At 44.4% G+C, this 22,878-nt stretch overlaps 1 protein-coding gene across 1 annotated transcript in view; it reads right to left on the bottom strand.

Annotated features, from left to right (window-relative positions):
• The window catches only part of LOC119953848 (vesicle-fusing ATPase), a 303,368-nt gene that overhangs the window by 198,520 nt on the left and 81,970 nt on the right, over positions 1–22,878 (bottom strand). Inside the window, exons 5-8 of the mRNA XM_038778413.1 lie at positions 12,793–12,959; positions 11,504–11,611; positions 5,143–5,218; positions 742–897 (exon numbers count right to left, since the gene is read on the bottom strand). Of these exons, the coding sequence (XP_038634341.1) occupies positions 742–897; positions 5,143–5,218; positions 11,504–11,611; positions 12,793–12,959 (507 nt within the window). The remainder of the gene's footprint in view (positions 1–741; positions 898–5,142; positions 5,219–11,503; positions 11,612–12,792; positions 12,960–22,878) is intronic.

Here is a 22,878-nt window from a genome sequence, read left to right as displayed (position 1 = left end):
ATTTACCCCACAAAATCCCATAATCATTTGAAATTGATTTGCTTATCCAGATTGCAGCCAAGTGACATTCACTAAAGCAATCCCTGGTGTACTAAACACCCGTTGGCTAGCATTAGCTTAAGGCTGCTAATCGGTACAAACTAAAACCATGAACATTTCACAGTAAAAATTAGGGCAATCGGTTAAGTGAAAATCGCTTTTTTCACTTGGCCATGTGTCAGGTTTTCTTCTGTTAAACAAGGTAGGAAACATTGAATTAAACAACGGTTACTTCAAAGTTGCACATTGTAGTCCTGGGCACTGCTTATCAAGAAAAACTGAAGTTTTATCAAATGTTACCATACCACAAGAGGAGGTCAAAAGTCATCAGCTTCAGAAAAACGTTTCTTGAACAGGGAAAGGAGGAGGATGACAAGAACAACAGAGCCATCAGTTCATTTCACGTCAATGCACCACCCACTAATCTATCAGAGCGAAACTGACAGGGGCCAGAGAAGACAGCAGCTCAATCGTTACCTTCCATCCGATAAGAGACCTCACAGCAACAACTAGTACAATCATGGACTAAAATACTGAAACAAAGCAAGATGTGGGGTTGGTGGGGTGGTTTATATCTGATCAGGCAAATAAATAAATCCCTCTGATACATAAATCTTATTAATAGGAATGTATCAAAACTAGTCAATGTTCACATAAACATGTCTCTTTACTGTTGCTGGATTACCATATGCAACTACTCACCCATCTGTTCCACAAGATCCACAGGAAAAACTCTTGAAGCAAATGCTCGGCGGAAGATATCAGAAAACTCCTTGTCAAGACCGCCGATTCCCATTTTCTCAAAGTTCCAGTCTGGGTTAATAATGGATTGTCTTCCCTGCTTGGTTTTGGATTTGCCTTGAAAGACAAAGTGGAGAAAGCCATGACATACTCGAACGACATAAATCTGCCGCCACCCAGTGGTTATGTACAAGACAGAAGCAAATTACCAAGTACTGTCATCAACCTCTATTTATTTATCTATCGATTCATTCATCTCTATTTGTGTGCTGCCTGATTTTTTATGATTAATAAAAACATTTTGCAATCAGTTTTTAAAATTAAATTTAGAGTACCCAATTCTTTTTTTCCCAATTAAGGGGCAATTTAGCGTGCCCAATTGATCTACCCTGCATTTCTTTGGGTTGTGGGGGTGAAACCCACACAGACGCAGGGAGTCCACACAGACAGTGACCTGGGGCCACACAACAGAATTGGCCTATGAAAAGGTCCAACAAGCCACTAAGTTACCACCATCTTTTAGTAGCAACTAGGGATGGGCAATGATTGCCAGAATTAGCGACATTCTTAGGACTGCTCTTTGCAAAAATATTCAAAGGCATGAAATAAATTTTGGCCGTAATTCTATTAACCACCCTGGACAACCATGGTTTTCATTCATTTTACATAAATGATGACGATCAAGTAAGAAAAATTATTAAGGTGAAGTTTCCTATCTTCATAGCCTCCTAAGAAAATACTGCACGAGGCCATTTGGCCCATCATGCCTGTGCCACATCTTTGAAATATATCCAAATATCCTCCACTCCTCTACCCACATCTTTTTAAGTTTATATCCAACTCCTCTTTGAAAATTACTATTGAATCTGCTGCTACCCTCCTTTCAGGCAGTGCACTCCAGATCGTATTAACTCATGTGTAAGAAGAAAATTCTCAACTCTAGCTTGGTACTTTTACCATTTATCTCTGGTTTCTGACCCTCTGACCAGTGAACAGTCGTTACATTTATTGTGCAATAGTTCAGCTGATGTCAGCAATTTAACTGCAAGATACTATTAGGATGCCTCAAGTTTCGATCATGGGTCTGTGCTGAATTTGCTCATCTCAACCAGAACAATAGCTAGGATGCTGCAGCAGGCCTCAGTGCCCCATCCTGGGCTAGGGACAGGAAAAGTCAGTCATATTTTCCAATCCCGATCACTATCCAGTAACTTCACTGAAAACGGAATGCATTTGGACATCTCACAGGAACAGGATTAACCTTGGACGCAATGTTCTCCATGATCATAAAGACCACCAACATTCAGATGTCTAGACGTGTTTGAACAACTGCTCGGGCACCCATGGGACTCAGGTTCTACTGGATTCTACATCTTTGGGAATGAAAGAGATGGAAGTCTAGAAGCAATCATTGGACAATTGTTTCAAGTTTAAAAAAAAAAGTTTTGTTCCATTCAATGTCAGAAATGCAACAACGCACAAAGTTGACACAGTTGGCATGAAGGGCAGCATGGTAGCATAGTGGTTAGCACAGTTGCTTCACAGCTCCAGGGCCCCAGGTTCGATTCCCGGCTTGGGTCACTGTGCAGAGTCTGCACGTTCTCCCTGTATCTGCGTGGGTTTCCTCCGGGTGCTCCGGTTTCCTCCCACATTCCAAAGATGTGCAGGGTTAGGTGGATTGGCCATGCTAAATTGCCCTTAGGTTAGGTGGGGTTACTGGGTTACGGGAATAGGGTGGAGGTGTGGACTTACGTGGGGTGCTCTTTCCAAGAGCCGGAGCAGACTCGATGGGCCAAATTTACTCCTTCTGCACTGTGGACATTCTATACTAAAAGTTACTTGTGGTTGCACCTATGCCAGAAAGTCCACACACACTGGATTTCAGGAGGTCTGAACACCTAATATGACTTCAATAATGCAGAGCTCACAGGTACATTGCACAAGACTCCACAGTGCAGCAACAATTATCCAATCTAAGCATCCATTAACTAGTCCACAAATCTGCCACTCTACAGAGCTGAATTCTGTACAAATCTGGTAGCAGCATTGTGATATGATTGAATGCACAGCAGCTGCAGCAACACACCTGGAATGTACAGGCAGCGGGGTCACTCCCATCACAGTTTTAAACACGTGAAAAATTACATTTCACACAACAGGGCAAAAACAAACCTGATTTATCAACAGCTGTTGCATAAATAGACTTATTCAAGAAAAAGAAAATGAGAGTTCAACCTGCCTCAACAGGCCATCACTGGTCTCTGCCAATCTTTCCATCCACTGGCTTTTCATAGGCAAACACGTTCACGAGTCAACAGACTTGCATACTGCACAGTGAATACCATTCAGTGGAACAAAAATCAGTGACCTCTGAACATTGCTCGGCCCAAATGTTAACTCAACTTCATTCCTCTAGATGTGGTGCCATTTTCAAAAGTGGACCGCTGCACTGCAGATCTGCATTTCACGAATGGCCATGGATGAACTGAGGAACTCATGAGCCTATTCCATCATTCAATTAGCTCACAGCTGATCTGTTTCTCACCTCTATTTAAATAATAGTAACTTATTGTCACAAGTAAGCTTCAATAAAGTTACTGTGAAAAGCCCTTCGGCGCCACATTCCAGAGGCACCTGTTTGGGGAGGCCGGTACGGGAATTGAACCGGCGCTGCTGGCCTTGTTCTGCATGACAAGCCAGCTGTTTCGCCCACTGTGCTGAACCAGCCCCTATTACCCACCTTGGTTCCATATCCTTTCTACCCTAACCTAACAAAGGTCTATCAATCGTAGTTTTGAAACTTTGAACTGACCTAGCCCCAGGTAGCACAGTTTACACAAGCTCTGACACACTTGAGATGTCGTCACAATAGGACCTTGTGCAAGGTGACAGAGACACAGAATCCAATGCCAATTCGCAGAACTCATGAAAATATGTTCCTCCGAATCAGCCTAGATTAGAGGGGTGCAGGACATTATACATTTGTGGGCAACTAATTATGGGAGTATCACATCTGCTGTTTAAGAATTCCAATTATTAACTGAACTGTGCAAGCCTGGGTATTACTTCAGAAATTGTGGGAAGCTAACACTTGGGAGACAGTTTTACAATTGAAACACAGCAGATCCTTGTGCAAATTAGGGTCACGGCTGAACCATTTTGCAAGTTCACTATGCACAATCAGCAGGTTTCAATCTACGCTATCTACAGGCCAAATCCAAATGACCAATTCTACAACAAGTGATTGATTGGTCCTGCCTCAAAGCAATGAGAGTAGGGACTGGATTCAGGGGAGAAGAAGAAGTGCAAGAAGGGGAGCAATTCCTCGAGGAACTGTCAAAAATATGCAATTTAACCTATTCAAAGATGACAAAGCATATTTCCCGCCATCCCTCCTTTGAAGGCAAATGGCCTTTCACAAATTTTTTTCCAAAAATCCAATTCCTTCTTGCTCCATCAGTTTTCATCTGTGAGTCCTATCATTGTTTGAGGTATTGGTTTCTCATGGAAATGGCTTTGTTAGAGAAGTTGTACATCTACAATGGGCAAACAGAGGACATTCTGCCTCCACCCAACCTGTAAAGACTAGGGAATTCAGCCTGGTGAAACTACCGCAGCAAGAATTAAGAATGGCGTGGGCAGCACTGGACCTGGGTTGGAGCAACAGAGTTTCAGTCAACGATGCGAAATAATGAACCCAGCCTGAGGTTATTCCATGATAAATGATGCTATGCTGTAGAATTAACAAAAGTTAATCCTTCAAGTTAATATTCTTTGCTACTCAGCATTTCATAAACATGCAAGAAAAGAGGTTTCACTAACGTAAAGGGCAGCACTTTGAACCATAAGAGCCACAACCAAAGCTTCTGAGACACACTGGGTAATGCATTGTTCTGTTTTACACATCAAGCTGCTTTACTCCATTTCAAAACCTGTATTACATTCATTGATGGATAGCTGTTTGTTGCAATCTTCAAATTGCACAACAGAAGCCAATTTCATTCCATAGAGTACACTTATAATTCTGCGGGAGCAATTTAAAGCAGAGGGAGTCAAGTGTAAGGCAGAAAGTAGAGGGTAGACAGAGAATGGAAGAGTGCATGCGTGAGAAACAGCAGAAGCTTCAAAAGAGGCACGAAAGAAAAAGAGGAAACCAAGAGGATGAAAGCAAAGTAGAAAACAGGGGTAGTTTTTCAGCTTTCAACCTTAGAAATATGTTTTAGATAGTGAATCAGTTTGTTTTAAATTTACAGTCAGACTTGATACGCCAGTCAGCCAGGAACAAATGGCAGCTTAACATTTCAAAAGCCTATACATGATTAGCTCCAGCAAAGCTTAATCACAAGATTCAAATATACTCACCAATAAGAGTCAGAGATGAGCTATCTGACTTTTCAAATATAACCTGGGAATTGGCTATAGACAGGCCAAGTTCGATCTGGGTTAATAAAATAAAACAGATAAATTACACACACAGCAGTATGATCTCAGAGCTATCTTATGGCAGCAATGCAGTTTTGGGATGTCACCATTTGAGTACTGTTTGTTCCTCCATTTTTGTATTAATTAAAATCATTTATAAAGTCGATGTTACCCAATATGTGCAGCACAGAATAAATGAGAATGCATAGTGTGCACTCTCTCACAGAACCCTGCAAGACCCCTCCCACCTCCACTAAGCACCTCGCTTCTCACCTACTCTTCAGTAGATGACAAACAAGGTGCAAATATACCCAGGCATGACTCTTCCCTCTTGACATTTCCTTCCAGTACCAAGAAAGGCCATAGCTCCACTCAAACTGGCAACAGTGCAGTGGGATTAACCTGTACCCATTTCTGCTTTGCACCATACTATGTCAGCATTTCACAGGACAATATCAATGGAAGTAATGGAATTAAGCAGCCAACAGGAAAAGGAGGCTCCATGTGTATCCCCATCCCCAATAATGCGAGCGCCCAGCATGAGTGCAAACAATACAAACTTAAGCCAGAAGCAGCAAGTGGATGATCCTTCTGTTTGCCTCCGCCTGTGGGCCTCTTCACTATAGAAAGTAGTTATTTGCCAATTCGATTCAATCCACACAAAATCAATAACAGTATACTAACAGCAAATGTACAGAAACATTTCTGCAAATATGTCTGTACTGCAGTGGCTCCAAAAGGTGGCTCTCTACCAACTTCTCAAGGGCAATTAGGAATGGGCAACAAACAGCAGCCTTGCCAGCAATGCCCACATCCCATAAAATAATTTTCAAATTCTTCGTAATGGATACTTTCACATGCAATTACTGCACTTCACTGATCTGCAATATTTTCATTCAGGTGCCACCATGGAAACATGGTGCGCAAGGGAGTAAGACATGGAAGTTACAGGCTCTACGGTACAGAAGCTTCTACAGGTTGAAAATCCCTTATTTGAAATGCTTGGGGCTCGAGTGTATATTGGAATTTTTCAGATTTCAGAATATGCTGCATATGTGCGCCGCACATTGGGAACTGCGTATGTGCGGGATGCATTCTGTGAACTGAGCATCGCCCGTTGGCCTTGTGGGATTACACTCGTGACTTCATGTTGGCACTCGAAACTACATGCAGATTTCGGAATATTTAGTTTTTCGCAATTTCAGTTCAGGGATGCTCAACCTTAGTAACAATAATTCAGGACAAAACTAACAGTAACTTGCACGAAACCAGGTTAATTGAGGAAAACAACACAGATTTGTTCAGGGAAAATCATGTTTAACTTGCTTGGGTTTTTTGATGAGGTAGCAGATGAGGAGAATGCTGCTAACATGGTGTACATAGACTTCCAAAAGGCTTTTGATAAAATTCCTAGCAGACCTATGAGCAAACGTTCATGGGATAAAAGGGGCAACATGGATATAAAATTGGCTGAGTGCCAAGAAACAGCGGTTAATGGTTGTCCTGACTGGAGGAAGGTTTATGTTGGATTTTCCCCAAGAGTCAGTGTTAGAACCGCGGCTTATCCTGATATATATTAACAATCTAGACTTTTGTAAGCACACAGTTTCAAAAAAGTGTGAAATGATTCCGTTTGGTAGCAAGAACATGAAGAGGCAAAATAAAGGGGCAATTCTGAAGGTGGTGCAGGAGCAGAGAGACATGGGTGTATGTGTGCCTTAATCACTGAAAGTGGCACAACAAACTGAGAAAGTTTTAATAGAGTATTCATAATCCTGGGCTTCATCAATAGGGGCATTGAGTACAAAAAAAAGGAAGTTAAATTAAATCTGTGTAAAACACTGGTTTGCCCTCAATGTGAGTATTGCATCCAATTATGGGCACCACACATAAGCATGTGAATACATTAGAGAGAGTGCAGAAATGATTCATGAAAATTGATCCAAGGATGAGGAAGTTAAGTTACATAGAAAGATGGGAGAAATTGGAACTGTTCTCCTTGAAGAAGGGAAGGTTGAGGGAAGATTTGATTAGAGTCTTCAAAATCATGAGGGGCTAGACAGAATATTTGGGGGAAATTATCTTGGTGGAAGGATCAAGAACCAGAGGGTACAGATTTACGATAATTGGCAAAAGTTGCAATGATGACATGTTGGCTGGACTAATGGTGGAACTGGGAGGGGTGAACCCTTGGAGGTTTGTGCACGTGAGGGAGCAGGAGTACTAGTTTTTCTTGGCGGATCCTCTTTTTCGTGGTGGGGAAGGCTTTGCTGGCTGGGGTTAAGGGATCGGAGTACTCGGCAATTGCAATATCAGATCATGCTCTACATTGGGTGGATATGGTACTGGAGAAGGGGGTAAGAGACCGGGGTGGAAATTAGATGTGGGACTGTTGGGGGACCGAGGGTTCTGTGACAAAATTGAAAAAGTAATTGAGGAATTATGTAGGTTTCAACTGTACAGGTGGGGAGTCGAAGGCAGTTGTCTGGGAGGCTCTAAAGGTGGTGGTGAGGGATGAGTTGATCTCGTTCAAGGCTAGAGTGGCCAAAGAGGAGAGGTTGGAGCAGCAGAGGGTAATAGATGAGATACTGGAGGTAGATAGGAGTTATGCAGAAGATGGGGACCCAGCGAAGTTGGAAGAGGAAGGAACTACAAGCGAGCTTTGACCAACTATCTACCAGGAAGGCGGTACGCCAATTGAGGCGAGCAAGGGGTGCAGTTTACGAACATGGAGAGCAGGCGGGACGTATGTTAGCGGGTAACTTCAGAGGGAGGAGGCAGTAAGGAAAATTGTTCAGGTACGGAACAGGGCAGGGAAGTTGGTAGTGGCTCCGCATCAGATTAACAGGTCTTTGAGGAATTCTATGAGAGGTTGCACAGGTCAGAGCCACTTGGGGGAGACTGGGAGATACAGGAATTTCTAGATGGGCTGGAGTGCCAGAGGTTAGGGGAGGGGGACAGGGCTACATTAGAAGGGGCAACAGTGGAGCAGGAGATAAAAGGTGCGATTGGGAGAATGCAGTCGGGAAAGGTGGCAGGGACGGATGGGTTTCCAGTGGAATATTATAAAAATTCAAGGATTCGTTTGCACTCCTGATGGTGGGGACGTTTGAGGAGGCAATAGGGAAGGGAATGTCACCACTAACTTTGGGGCAGGCATTTTTTTCCCCGTTGTTTAAAAAAGATAAGGATCCGACGGAGTGTGGGTCGTATAGGCCCATATCACATTTAAACATGGACGCTAAAGTACTGGCGAAGGTACTGGCAGGTAGGCTGGGGGGTGCTTCCCGAAGGTGATAGGTGAAGATCAGACGGGGTTTGTTTGAGGGAGGCAGCTCTTTTCGAAGGTTAAGAGGGTATTGAAGGTGGTTATGGTACCGGCGGAGGGGAAGGAAACGGGTGGTGGTGGCATTGGAAAAAGCTTTTGACCGGGTAGAATGGGGGTACTTGATGGCAGTTCTGGAACGGTTTGGGATTGGTCCACAATTTGTGAACTGGGTAAAGCTACTGTATAAGGAGCCGAGGGAGAGTGTCCGTACAAAAAACATCAGCCCAAGATATTTTTCTCTCCACCGTGGGACTACGCAGGGATGTCCTAAGCCCCCCTACTGTTTGCACTCATGATTGAGCCGTTGGCCATCGCGTTAAGAAGTTTGGGGGTATGGGAAGGGATAGAGCATAGGGTGTCTTTATATGCCGATGACTTGTTATACGTGTCAGAACCGAGTGTGTCAATAGGGGGAATATTGGAGCTGTTGAGTGTTTGGGTCTTTCTCGGGGTACAAATTAAATCTAGACAAGAGTGAATGTTTTGCGGTGTCTCAGACGGGGGTGGGGGGCAGGGGTGGGGGGGCTGCCATTCTGTCGGGCAGGGACTCACTTTAGATACCTAGGGGTGCAAGTTGCTCAGGATTGAGAGGGGCACCGTAGGTACAACGTTTCTAGTTTGGTGGGGTGGAAGAAAGCCGATCTGGCAAGGTGGGATGGTCTCCCTCTGTCACTGGCGGTTAAGGTACAGGCGGTTAAAATGAATGTGTTGTCGCGATTTCTGTTTATTTTCCAATGCCTGCAGATTTTCCTACCAAAGGCATTTTTCAAAGAGAGATTGAAGGAATGATTACCTCGTTCACATGGGGAGGGAAGGTGGCCAGAGTTAGAAAGGTGCTGCTACAGAGGGGAAGGCAGGCAGGGGGTTTGGGTCTTACGAACCAGATGTATTATTACTGGGCGGCGAATGTGGAGAAGGTGCGGAGCTGGATCAGAGGCGTTGATTCCCAGAGGGTCAGAATGGAGGAGACTTTGTGCAGGGGATCGGGATTGAAGGCGCTAGCAACAGCGCTGCTCCCGATGGCCCTGGGGAAATAGCCAGAGAGTCCGATAATAATAGCTTCATTGAGAATTTGCCAACATTTCGGGTTGGGAGCAGGGTTAAGGGAAATGCTGATTTGGGGGAACCACAGATGTGTGCCAGGGAAGTGGGACAGAATTTTCAGAGATGGGAGGATAAGGGGATTAAGACACTAAAAGATTTGTTTCTTGGGGGTCGGTTTGCAGGATTGAAGGAGCTGGGAGCGAAATATGGGCTGGAGCAGGGGGAAATGTTAGATACATGCAGGTTCGAAATTTTGCCAGGAAGGGGATACAGAGCTTTCCGGCCTTATTCGGGATGTTGGACCAGCCGGGGTTGGAAACAAGTGCGGAGGCAGATGTTGGAGCCTTCGCCTCGTTGATCGGCTGAAGGTGGATCCTGTTGGGATGGAGATCAACCTCTCCACCCTGTGCCCTGGCATGGCGGGGGGACCTGTTGCAATTCTTAATTCTTGAGAAGGTTAAGTTTGAACTGAGGGGAAGGATGGAGGGGTTCTACAATTCATGGGCGTTATTCATTATGCACTTTCAAGAATTGGATAACGTCGACTGTTAGTGAGGTTTGGGGGGGGGAGGGGGGGGGGGGGAGGAGGAGGAGGGAGGAGGAGAGAGAGATTGTATGCGTTAATGGTGACTATGGGTGATTCCTGATTCCTTTTTATTTATTTATGTTAACATGCGGGCTGCTGTTTGGTGGGAGGATGGGATTGTTGTTTTTGATATGGGAATTGACATTGTATTCGTTACTGCTTATTGTTTATTGTTGGTGGGTGTAAATTTGGGAGAAAATTTGAAAAAGGAGAATAAAAATATTTATTTTTTAAAAAGGAAGAAAGGCAATAGGGAGGCGGCGGAGTGACATTTGATGGACTGTTCGTTCAGTGAGCCAGTGTAGACAATGGGCTGAATGGCTGTCTTCTGTGCTGCATCAATTCTATGAAAACACAAAAATAATAAAGGCAAGCCTTGTGCAGTCATTAAGCTGTTTTAGCACTGCACTTAAGTGTCCACTAGAGCAGTTTTGCTTTTCTTTAGAATTATGTCACCAACAGTAACATGGCTAAAAAGTACCAGAAACAGAGGTACTTCCTCTTGATAATCCAGGAGACAGGAAGCAAACTCAACACCCATTAAAAGGAGATTCGTTCACCATTCCAAGAGCTATCTTTATTGCTTTTCTACTGTAAAATTAACAATCACCTCGACAATGCTGACAGAGCTTTACCCTCAATGCCCCATTAAATTCTCATCAATTAAATCATTCTTCCAGAGCTGCATAACTGTGTCAGCTTAGTTTATGCACCCAGATCTTCACTGGAGTTTGGACCCACAGCCTTCTGACTCAGGAGGTGAGGGGGCAGTCAAGCTAATGCCCTGACGTACTAAGCAAAGCAGAGAAAGTGACTGGTCAATTAGAAACATCCAGCTGGATATATTGTCTCCAACATATACCCTCCATTTATGTCGCTATCTTCAGAACAGGACAACAACTAGCTACGGCTCAGGGAACGCATCGGATGAAACACATCAATGTATAAAACTTTAATAAAGTAGCAATCAATTCGTTAGAGCTTCCTGTAAAACAAAGAGCTCATTCAAACTAGAACACGTGTTTGAGCGCAGAATCCTGGGTTTTATTGAACATAGTGCAAAAGACTGTCCATGATTGAAACCTTAAAACAAAATAGGAAATGCTGGAAGCACTCCGGTCATGTTACCATCTGTGGACAGAAAGCTGAGTTAATGTACAGTCACTGGTCAAAAATCAGACCAACCTTTGTCCCTGCATCAACACCCAGATCCACTAAGTCCTCTTCATTGATGCTGCCTGGACTGTTGGATGTTTCTAGCCTTCTTCTATATTTGCACTTTATTAAAGATGTGCTTTTCACAATATGTAGTTTAAAATAAAAGTTAAAGTTATAACTCCTACCTTCTGCCTCTTGCCAGAAGCTGGCTCTCCCTTCAGAATGCTGGGGTCCATAGCTTCAATGTCCTTCACCATTAACCCAAAGAGCTTATCATTAAAGTTGAACACAAGCTAAGGAGTAAAGGAAGTAGGAGAGTTATTCACCTTCAAGATTAGCTTTTCAAAATGTAACTTATGCTTGGTGTATTAGATATGATGTATGTTATTTTCATGCTTTATCAATAAAGGTTGCTCAGCTCGATGTCCTTAGAACTAGCACCAGCGGTCAGAAATTCATGTGAAATAATGAATTAATGGCTTGAATGAACCACAAACATACAAGTTACATCAACCTCAAACATAAGGATCTTCAGAATATCACGTAACCAAAAATATTTTCAGGTTTCAGGTGAAGGTAAAAGGTAAAGTCACTATAGTCCCAGATGACCATAGGCTGCTTTCCCATTGGAGGGGGAACTAACTGGTGGTGAGTTAACCTGATAATCACCACACCTCAAGCGAGGAGCAAGGTTGAGAAGACGGGCCGACATGAATAACCTCAGCCAGTATGGGAACCTGCGCAGCTGGCCTTGCTCTACATCACGAACCAGCTGTCTAGCCAACTGAACTAAACCGGTCCCCAATCAAGACTAGGCAGGTCTTAACTGGCTGCTTAATCACTTGCTTTGACCGACATAAAATTACACAACTTTTCAGGTCATACGCCTACCATTATGCTCGGACATGTATTTTTAATTAAAATCAGAAAAGATCATTCTGGGTTAAGGACTTATTTTCCATGAAAAGTCCACCAACATTTCTTTTAAAATAAAGAGGGGGCCTGAGTAATAATAAAAACTTCATGTAATATAAGCCAAACTTTGGTCATCTTAGTGCAAATACAAATCTAAAACTGAGCAGGGAAGGATGAGATCCAACACAAACATGCAAAGATGGAATATGCCAGTCTTGCCAGAGTTAGAAGAGAGATATATCTGCAACCCATCTGGAAGGATTCACTGCCGTTCATATTCAAGCTGCAAAATGCACTCAATATAATGAAATGAAAACCGCTTATTGTCATAAGTAGGCTTCAAATAAAGTTACTGTGAAAAGCCCCTAGTCGCCACATTCCGGCGCCTGTTCGGGGAGGCTGGTACGGGTATGCGGGTGAGAAGCAAGCAAAAATAATAATTGTTAAAAATATACATGTAACATATCACTAAAATTTGCCCAGTCAAGTTTCTGTTTGGGCAATCAAATCTCCACCAAATATAAAGCACACTTCTACACCCAGGAGAGATTAGTTGTACCTGCTGACTTGTAGAAAAGGCCTGGTTGATGAACTGCTGAATGAACTCCGCTGCCATCTTGTCAGTGTCGTATGGGTTTGAATCCACATTCTTCTTCTGCAGGAAGTCAATCTCAATCATCATGGTTCCAATACATTGCTTTATTTTGTCAAAGCCATAGGGAGATACTGCAGAAGGAATAGAGAAGAAAACACTTCAGAAAGGTCATGCTTCATCAATTTATTTTAAACACAGACAGAATTGACCACACCACAGATTTTCTCAACTTCAGAGTCTCGGGTTTGATTTAAGACCATTTAGATGCACACCGAGTGTAATGCAGTCTTTCGTTCTTCGCTATCTCATCCCTCCAGCACACACTAAAATAGAAAATGCTTGAATAATATAATAATAATAATAGCTTCAATGAAGTAGGCTTCAATGAAGTTACTGTGAAAAGCCCGTAGTCGCCACATTCCGGCGCCTGTTCGGGAAGGTACGGGAATTGAACCCGCGCTGCTGACATTGTTCTGCTTTACAATCCAGCTGTTTAGCCCACTGTGCTAAACCAGCTCCTGGGAATACACACTAGGTTAGAATAAAATTTTCTCAACAGTATCAGACAGTCAGAGATTACACAAAACCTAAGGACAGCCATGATTAAAAACACAGCACTAGCTCAGTATTGCACTTCTAAATTGAATGATCAAATCCTGAAGATTCTGAAGATACAATCATCTGACACCACTTGGCTCAGTTGAGAAAATTCATCACTGACCCATCACAAGTGAAGGCTTTTACAAGTAGCAGGAGACCTAAGCAAGAGGATCATACATTATGAATTCAACAATTTGGTTTTGGTATTCACTGGATTTGGCAGAGCGTGGTCAATTTTGGATCACCTTAGAACATAGAACATTACAGCGCAGTCCAGGCCCTTCGGCCCTCGATGTTGCGCCGTCCTGTGAAACCCCTCTAAAGTCCCTCTACACTATTCCCTTATCGTCCATATGCCTATCCAATGACCATTTGAAGTTAAGCTAAATCCAATCTGTTCAAACTGAATGGATATATAGAGAACAAAATACCTTTTATTGAAAAGAAAACATTGAGAAACTACCAGAATCACTGTTCGTCCCACACTCGCTGCAGTTTTCTCCCAATCTCCTCAACCCTTGCCCTTGGATACTTCTGTCAACCTGTTAAGCACCATCTGACTGTGTGGGTAGCAGACACAAGCTATTTGGCCAAAAGCATCAAAAGATGCCATTATCCAATTTCTAACTTGATTTCTGTTTTGAAACAAAGTAAATATTTTGTAAATAACTGCATTAAAAAGCACAATGTTCATTACTTTTGTAATTACCATTTAATATTTTATTCATCAGTTGTGATCATGAACGCACAGAATTCAGAGTCTGTGGCTAACTGTATTCTGTGGCACCTAGAATCATAGAATCAATAATGCAGAAGGAAGCCATTCGGCCCATCGGGTCTGTACCGACCCTCTGAAGAGCACCCGATCTAGGATCTAGACCCGCACCTCTACCCTCTTCCTGTAACCCAGAAACCCCCCCTAACCTTTTTCTGACTCTCAGGGCCAATTTAGCATTGCCAATCCACCTAACTTGCACATCTTTTGGACTGTGGGAGGGAAAAAGGAGCACCCGGAGGAAACCCACTGGACACGAGGAGAACGTACAAACTCCACAGACGGCTGGAATTGAACCTGGATTCCTGATGCTATGTGGCAGCAGACCCCCCCCCCCCCCAACAATAAAATTATTTCAAATCTACATTGTGGCACTTTCCACTGGATTAAATAGTTTTGAAAGGAAAATGTTTAGATATCTTGTCTGAGGCGTAGTCAAGACACAGACTAGAGTCACGGACTCTTGTCGGTTGTGGTAAGGCTTACACAACATAATGGGCCGCAAAGCAAAGCCGTGCAGAATCTCCGGCAGTAGCGCATCCCTCCTTGATGATCTCATGCATTCTTTGCTCGGTTCGAGCAGGAAACCATCCAACCACTGTAAACTGCCCCAGCAGCCCTGGACACAACCATGATCGGCGTAAGAGCTTCCGAAGTCAGATCGGCCTTCTTGAAAGTAAACCCTCGGAAGGCGACGGGTCCTGACGGGGCCCCTGGTCGAGCACTCAGATCCTGCGCGGACCAGCTGGCAGATGTGTTGGCGGACATCTTCGACCTCTCCCTACTCCGTTCCGAAGTCCCCACCTGCTTCAAGACCACCGTCATACCGGTCGGTGCCAAAGAAGAACCGGGCAACAGTTCTCAACGACCATCGGCCGGTGGCCTTGACATTGATCGTAATGAAGTGCTTCGAGTGGTTGGTCATGAGGCACATTAACTCCATACTCCCAGAATGCCTAGATCCACTGCAATTCACATTCCGCCACAATCGGTCCACAGGACATGCCATCTCCCTGGCCCTACACTCATCTCTGAGCATTTCGACAACAAGGACTCCTACATCAGACTCCTATTTATTGACTACAGCTCCGCATTCAACACCATAATCCCAGCCAAGCTCATATCAAAGGTCCAAAACTGAGGACTTGGTTCCTCACTCTGCAACTGGATCCTCGCCTTTCTGACCCATAGACCACAATCAATAAAGATCAACAACAACAGCTCCTCCACCCTAGTCCTCAATACCAGGGCCCAACAAGGCTGCGTACTTTGCCCCCTACGATACTCCCTACACACATATGACTGCGTGGCAAAATTTGTCTCCAATTCCATCTACAATTGCGTATGACACAACCGTAGTGGGTCAGATTTCGAACACCGATGAGTCAGAGTACAAGAGGGAGTTAGAGAAACTAGTGGAGTGGTGTTATGATAACAATCTCTCCGTCAATGTCAGCAAAACTAAAGAACTGGTCATTGACTTCAGGAAGCAAGTACTGTACACATCCCTGCCTGCATCAACGGGGCTAAGGTGGAGTTGATTGACAGCTTCAAATGCTTAGGAGTGCACATCACCAACAATCTGTCCTAGTCCACCCATGGTCACGCTATGCTCAAAAAAGTACAACAGCACCTATACTTTTTCAGTAAACTAAGGAAATTTGGCATGTCCACATTGACTCTCACCAATTTTTACAGATGCACCATAGAAAGCATCCTATCTGGCTGCATCACAGCCTGGTATAGCAACTGCTCGGCCCAAGACCGTAAGAAACTACAGAGAGTCGAGAACACTACCCAGTCCATCTCACGAACCCACCTCCCATCCATTGACTGTCCACACCTCCCGCTGCCTTGGGAAAGCAGGCAGCATCATCAAAGATCCCTCCCACCCGGCTTATTCACTCTTCCAACTTCTTCCATCAGGCAGGAGATACAAAAGTCTGAGAACACGCACTGACAGATTCAAAAACAGCTTCTTTCCTGCTGTTACCAGACTCCTAAATGACCCTCTTGTGGACTGATCTGATCTCTTTACACATCCTCTCTACTGAGTAGTACTACACTCCTGTATGCTTCACCCAATGCCTGTGTCTATGTATTTACATTGTGTATTTTATGTTTGCCCTATGAATTTTCTTTTCAGGTACGGAATGATCTGTCCGGACTGTACGCAGAACAATACTTTTCACAGTACCTCGGTACACGTGACAATAAACAAATCCAATCCAATCAACATGACAGCCATTATTTAATAGCAGAGTCTGCTTTATGGAAAGTTTCCAATAAAGATACAGCATGAAGTTTTTTTCAGACTAATTTGGAAACCAATGTATAATGACTTATAATGCTATTTGATGGGATTGCAGTTAGAATGCCAGCTGAATGTTCTTTCCCTTTCAGCTGAAGGGTACTGTACCCCAACACAGGCCTACTGAGATGAGCTACCTCAATACAGACTGAACACTGAACCCATGTTCTTCCATTTACAATACTCAATACCACACCATACAGTGCATCTCCCATTAATCCATTGGGTGAGTTAAAACCAGCCATGGGAAGAATACAACAGTCACAGAGTTAAAGCCAGTGTATCCGTGACATCCAGTAACAAAAAAGTGTTGAGAGTACTCGAAGGGAACCGGAAATCTCCTTTAGATTATATTATGTGCCAAATATAGCATCAGATGCAAAGATCCTGTTTGCGTAAATTATATTTAGCCCATTTGTTCCTAATTATATTACTTTTGGCAGTGCAGGTTGGAGAAACATAAGGGAATATATTTTTAAAATGTAAACCCAGTGCTCGTGATGCAGAAAGCGAACTACAGCCTGCTAGTCAGTTACTCAACACAACATTACCTCAGGGTAACATAATCTTCAAGGGGTATATCAAATCGTCGCATGATACAGCTCAGTAGATGGCCTGTCAGCTCATCCTGCCAGTGCTGGCTCTACACAATTCATCCCACTTCCTGGTTCTTACCCAACAACCCTGCAATTTATGTTTTCGAGAAGTATATATCTACTTCCCTTTTAAAACTTACTACAGAATTTACTTGCACAACTTTCTGGAAGACAGGTCCTTAAAGACTGCAATGAACTGCTCCCACTTGGAGCAGAACCCTTCCTGTGACCCTCTGGTGCCATATTTAATTTTTTCCGACCGTAGCAATTCTGCCAAGCCAGCCAGAGGCCCTATGTGGTGCTACCAAACTCCATCCAAGTAGAATTCCACAACGGGCTATCAGGAAGATAAGGCCAAGTCATAGCCCCCCCCCCCCCCCCCCCCCCCCCCCACCCTCAAGCAGCACCGGCAAATCTGATACACCAAATACTGCCACCAGGGGACATGGCTCCATCCCAACGCCCATGATTTCAAACATGGCCTTGAAGAACGAGGTCCAGAACGCGGTCAATTTTGGGCAGGGCTAGAACATATGGGAGGGATTCGCCGGCCCCCTTAGGCACCTATCCTCCAATGGTGCCCTTACTTCTTCCAGCAACCACCCGTATATATTTGATGTCTTCCTTGCTCCCAATTCATCCGGAGATAACATCCCATCCAGTAGTGTAGGTTTCGGCAGCCGGGGGAACCCAGAGACCCCCTTGCGAAGGTGGCCCCGTATCTGCAGGTATCTAAACGTGCTCCCTCTCAGGAGTTGAAATTTCTCCATCAGCTCCTCCAATCCCGCAAACCTACCATCCACTTACAGGTCCCTGAACCTCTCGATCCCCCTCCTCATCCACATTTTGTATGTTGCATCCATCCATGACGGACAAATCTGTAGTTACCGCATATTGGAGCCAAAACGGACATGCCCCCCAATTTGCAATATAGCCTGAATTGGTTCCAGATTCTCAGTGATGCCACAACTGCTGGGCATGTCGCGAAACTGGCCGGCAAGATCAGAGGAGGGGCAGTAACCAGCACTCGCAAGGACGATCCTACATGAGGCCTCCTCCATCTGCACCCACTCCGACCCCAGTTCCCTAAGCCATCCCACACCCTTTCAATGATCGCCGCCCAATAGTAAAACATTAGGTTTGGCTATGCTAGACCTCCCAACTGCTGTCTCCTTTGCAGGACGGCTCTATGAATCCTAGGTGCCTTTCCTGTCCACACAAAGGCCAAAATTAATTTATCCACTTTAGCGAAGGATCTGGGGAGGAAGATTGGAAGCGATCAAAACACATAACAATCTTGGCAGGATGTTCATTTTGATTGTCTGCACTCTCACCAGGGAGAGCGGGAGTGCATTCCATCTCCTCAGGTCCTCCCTCATCCCCTCCACCAAGCTGGCCAAGTTCAATTTGTGCAGCCGGGCTCAGTCATTTGCTACCTGGATCCCCAAGTATCTAAACTCCGTTCATGCTAGCTTGAACGGCAGTGCCCTTAATTCCACTCCCCCTACCCTGAGGTCCACCGGGAAGATCTCCCATGCTGGCTAGGGGGTCAGCCACGTAGAGCAGCAGATCACCCACATAGAGGGATTATCTATGCTCCCTGTTTTAATGCATCGCCACCCCTTTAATGACCTAAACGTGATGGCCAGAGGGTCAATCGCCAGAGCGAACAGCAATGAGGACAACGAGCATCCCTGTCTTGTGCCCCTGTGCAGTCAGAAGTAGTTTGGGCTCACCGTGTTTGTCTGGACACTGCCATAGGAGCGCTCTGTAGCAATTTCGGCCAATATTAGGCAACTGTTATGTGGTCATATCCCTATCCAAGGAGGAGATACCTGAAGTAATCATCTCCATGGATGCAGAGAAGGCCTTTGATCGGGAGAAGTGGAGGTACCTCTTCGAGTTCTGGAAAGACTTGGGTTTGTGCCAATATTCGGTTCGTGGGCAAGATTGATATATTCTGGATCATAACTCACTGCACTGGTGTGAAGGCTTGATTTACCACTATCCTTTGTACATCTTAACCAATTTGCACATGCTGTTTCTCCATCCTTCACTCCAGGATAGCATTTAAAGTGAGGGTAGAATTTCTGCATTTACTTAATCAGAAGTTAGCCACAACTTAAATCTGATGACTATATGGAATATCCAATTATTCTGGAAGAGTCCATGGTTAAGATAGCATAAATTAATTTCCATTTAAGAGTACACCCAAACCACAAAACTATCCGTCATTCCATTGCATTCAAGAAAAATCTTTCTTTTTTTTTTAATTTGCTGCAGAGCTAATTGACTCAAAAGCTTTTATTGTTAAACTGTGCTATCAATCCTGTGGGAAATAGCTCTTAACTTGTCTATCTGTTCCAAAATAACTGTCTGATATAACGGTCTTTTATAAATTTAAAATCACAGTGTAAGTTATTTAATGCACTTGAATGACTTATTTCTGTACAAGTGATCAAGAAACCAAAATTCATATCCCACTAAAAATATTAAGTCTAGAAATGAAAACCTTGAACAATAGTGAGCACGGAGTCAGTGTAAAATCTCATCTGGTTCACTGTTATCCACTCTCTGCCTGGGCTTCATATGACAGGAAATGAAACTTGTCAGACCACTAGCTTGACTCAGACATCGAATTCGGACATGATAGGCAGACAAGAGCAGCACAGTAGTACGGTGGATAGCACAGTTGCTTCACAGCTCCAGGGTCCCAGGTTCGATTCCCGGTTTGGGTCACTGTCTGTGCGGAGTCTGCACGTTCTCCCTGTGTCTGCGTGGGTTTCCTCCAGGTGCTCCAGTTTCCTCCCACAGTCCAAAGATGTGCAGGCTAGGTGGATTGGCTATGCAAAATTGCCCTTAGTGTCCAAAACGGTTAGGTTAGGGTGGAGGTGTGGGGATAGGTTGGGATGTGGGCTTAGGGCCGGTTGTTAGTTAATGTCAGGTGGTTCCTTCGTGTTGGCTCATGTCTATCCGCCCTGGTGGCTATGACCTTTGGAACTCTGTCCTCTCAGTGATGGTGCTAGTGAGCAGTTCATGGTGAACAATATTGAAGTTCCTAACTCTGTGCTATTATAGAACGATACAGCGCAGTAAAGGCCCTTCGGCCCTCGATGTTGCACCGACATGGAAAAAAACTAAAGGCCATCTAACCTACACTATGCCCTTATCATCCATATGCTTATCCAATAAACTTTTAAATGCCCTCAATGTTGGCGAGTTCACTACTTTTGCAGGTAGGGCATTCCACGGCCTCACCACTCTTTGCGTAAAAAACCCACCTCTGACATCTGTCCTATATCTATTACCCCTCAATTTAAGGCTATGTCCCCTCGTGCTAGCCACCTCCATCAGCAGGAGAAGGCTCTCGCTGTCCACCCTATCTAACCCTCTGATCATTTTGTATGCCTCTATTAAGTCACCTCTTAACCTTCTTCTCTCTAACGAAAACAACCTCAAGTCCATCAGCCTTTCCTCATAAGATTTTCCCTCCATACCAGGCAACATCCTGGTAAATCTCCTCTGCACCCGTTCCAAAGCTTCCACGTCCTTCCTATAATGAGGCGACCAGGACTGTACGCAATACTCCAAATGCGGCCGTACTAGAGTTTTGTACAACTGCAACATGACCTCATGGCTCCGGAACTCAATCCCTCTACCAATAAAGGCCAACACACCATAGGCCTTCTTCACAACCCTATCAACCTGGGTGGCAACTTTCAGGGATCTATGTACATGGACACCGAGATCCCTCTGCTCATCCACACTACCAAGAATTTTACCATTAGCCAAATATTCCGCATTCCTGTTATTCTTTCCAAAGTGAATCACCTCACACTTCTCCACATTAAACTCCATTTGCCACCTCTCAGCCCAGCTCTGCAGCTTATCTATGTCCCTCTGTAACCTGCAACATCCTTCCGCACTGTCTACAACTCCACCGACTTTAGTGTCGTCTGCAAATTTACTCACCCATCCTTCTGCGCCCTCCTCTAGGTCATTTATAAAAATGACAAACAGCAACGGCCCCAGAACAGATCCTTGTGGTACGCCACTCGTAACTGAACTCCATTCTGAACATTTCCCATCAACTACCACTCTCTGTCTTCTTTCAACTAGCCAATTTCTGATCCACATCTCTAAATCACCCTCAATCCCCAGCCTCCGTATTTTCTGCAATAGCCGACCGTGGGGAACCTTATCAAACGCTTTACTGAAATCCATATACACCACATCAACTGCTCTACCCTCATCTACCTGTTCAGTCACCTTCTGTAAGAACTCGATAAGGTTTGTGAGGCATGACCTACCCTTCACAAAACCATGCTGACTATCCCTAATCATATTATTCCTATCTAGATGATTATAAATCGTATCTTTTATATTCCTCTCCAAGACTTTACCCACCACAGACGTTAGGCTCACCGGCCTATAGTTACTGGGGTTATCTCTACTCCCCTTCTTGAACAAAGGGACCACATTTGCTATCCTCCAGTCCTCTGGCACTATTCCTGTAGCCAATGATGACCTAAAAATCAAAGCCAAAGGCTCAGCAATCTCTTCCCTGGCTTCCCAGAGAATCCTAGGATAAATCCCATCAGGCCCCGGGGACTTATCTATTTTCACCTTGTCCAGAATTGCCAACACTTCTTCCCTACGCACCTCAATGCCATCTATTCTAATAGCCTGGGTCTCAGCATTCTCCTCCACAATATTATCTTTTTCCTGAGTGAATACTGACGAAAAGTATTCATTTAGTATCTCGCTTATCTCCTCAGCCTCCACACACAACTTCCCACCACTGTCCTTGACTGGCCCTACTCTTACCCTAGTCATTCTTTTATTCCTGACATACCTATAGAAAGCTTTTGGGTTTTCCTTGATCCTACCTGCCAAAGACTTCTCATGTCCCCCCCTTGCTCGTCTTAGCTCTCTCTTTAGATCCTTCCTCGCTTCCTTGTAACTATCAAGCGCCCCAACTGAAACTTCACGCCTCATCTTCACATAGGCCTCCTTCTTCCTCTTAACAAGAGATTCCACTTCTTTGGTAAACCACGGTTCCCTCGCTCGACCCCTTCCTCCCTGCCTGACTGGTACGTACTTATCAAGAACATGCAATAGCTGTTCCTTGAACAAGCTCCACATATCCAGTGTGCCCAACCCTTGCAGCCTACTTCTCCAACCTACACATCCTAAGTCATGTCTAATGGCATCATAATTGCCCTTCCCCCAGCTATAACTCTTGCCCTGCGGGGTATACTTATCCCTTTCCATCACTAACGTAAAGGTCACCGAATTGTGGTCACTGTCTCCAAAGTGCTCACCTACTTCCAGATCTAACACCTGGCCTGGTTCATTACCCAAAACCAAATCCAGTGTGGCCTCGCCTCTTGTTGGCCTGTCAACATATTGTGTCAGGAAACCCTCCTGCACACATTGTACAAAGAACGACCCATCTAATGTACTCGAACTATATCTTTTCCAGTCAATATTTGGAAAGTTAAAGTCTCCCATAACAACTACCCTATTACTTTCGCTCTTTTCCAGAATCATCTTCGCCATCCTTTCCTCTACATCCCTAGAACTATTAGGTGGCCTATAGAAAACTCCCAACAGGGTGACCTCTCCTTTCCTGTTTCTAACCTCAGCCCATACTACCTCGGAAGAAGAGTCCCCATCTAGCATCCTTTCCGCCACCGTAATACTGTCCTTGACTAGCAGCGCCACAGCTCCCCCTCTTTTGCCCCCTTTTCTGAGCTTACTAAAAC

This window comes from Scyliorhinus canicula, chromosome 19, assembly GCF_902713615.1.
Source record: "Scyliorhinus canicula chromosome 19, sScyCan1.1, whole genome shotgun sequence".
Classification (NCBI taxonomy): Eukaryota; Metazoa; Chordata; class Chondrichthyes; order Carcharhiniformes; family Scyliorhinidae; genus Scyliorhinus; species Scyliorhinus canicula.
Note: the sequence above shows the minus strand (reverse complement) of the source record. Positions and strands in the feature narration are given on the sequence as shown.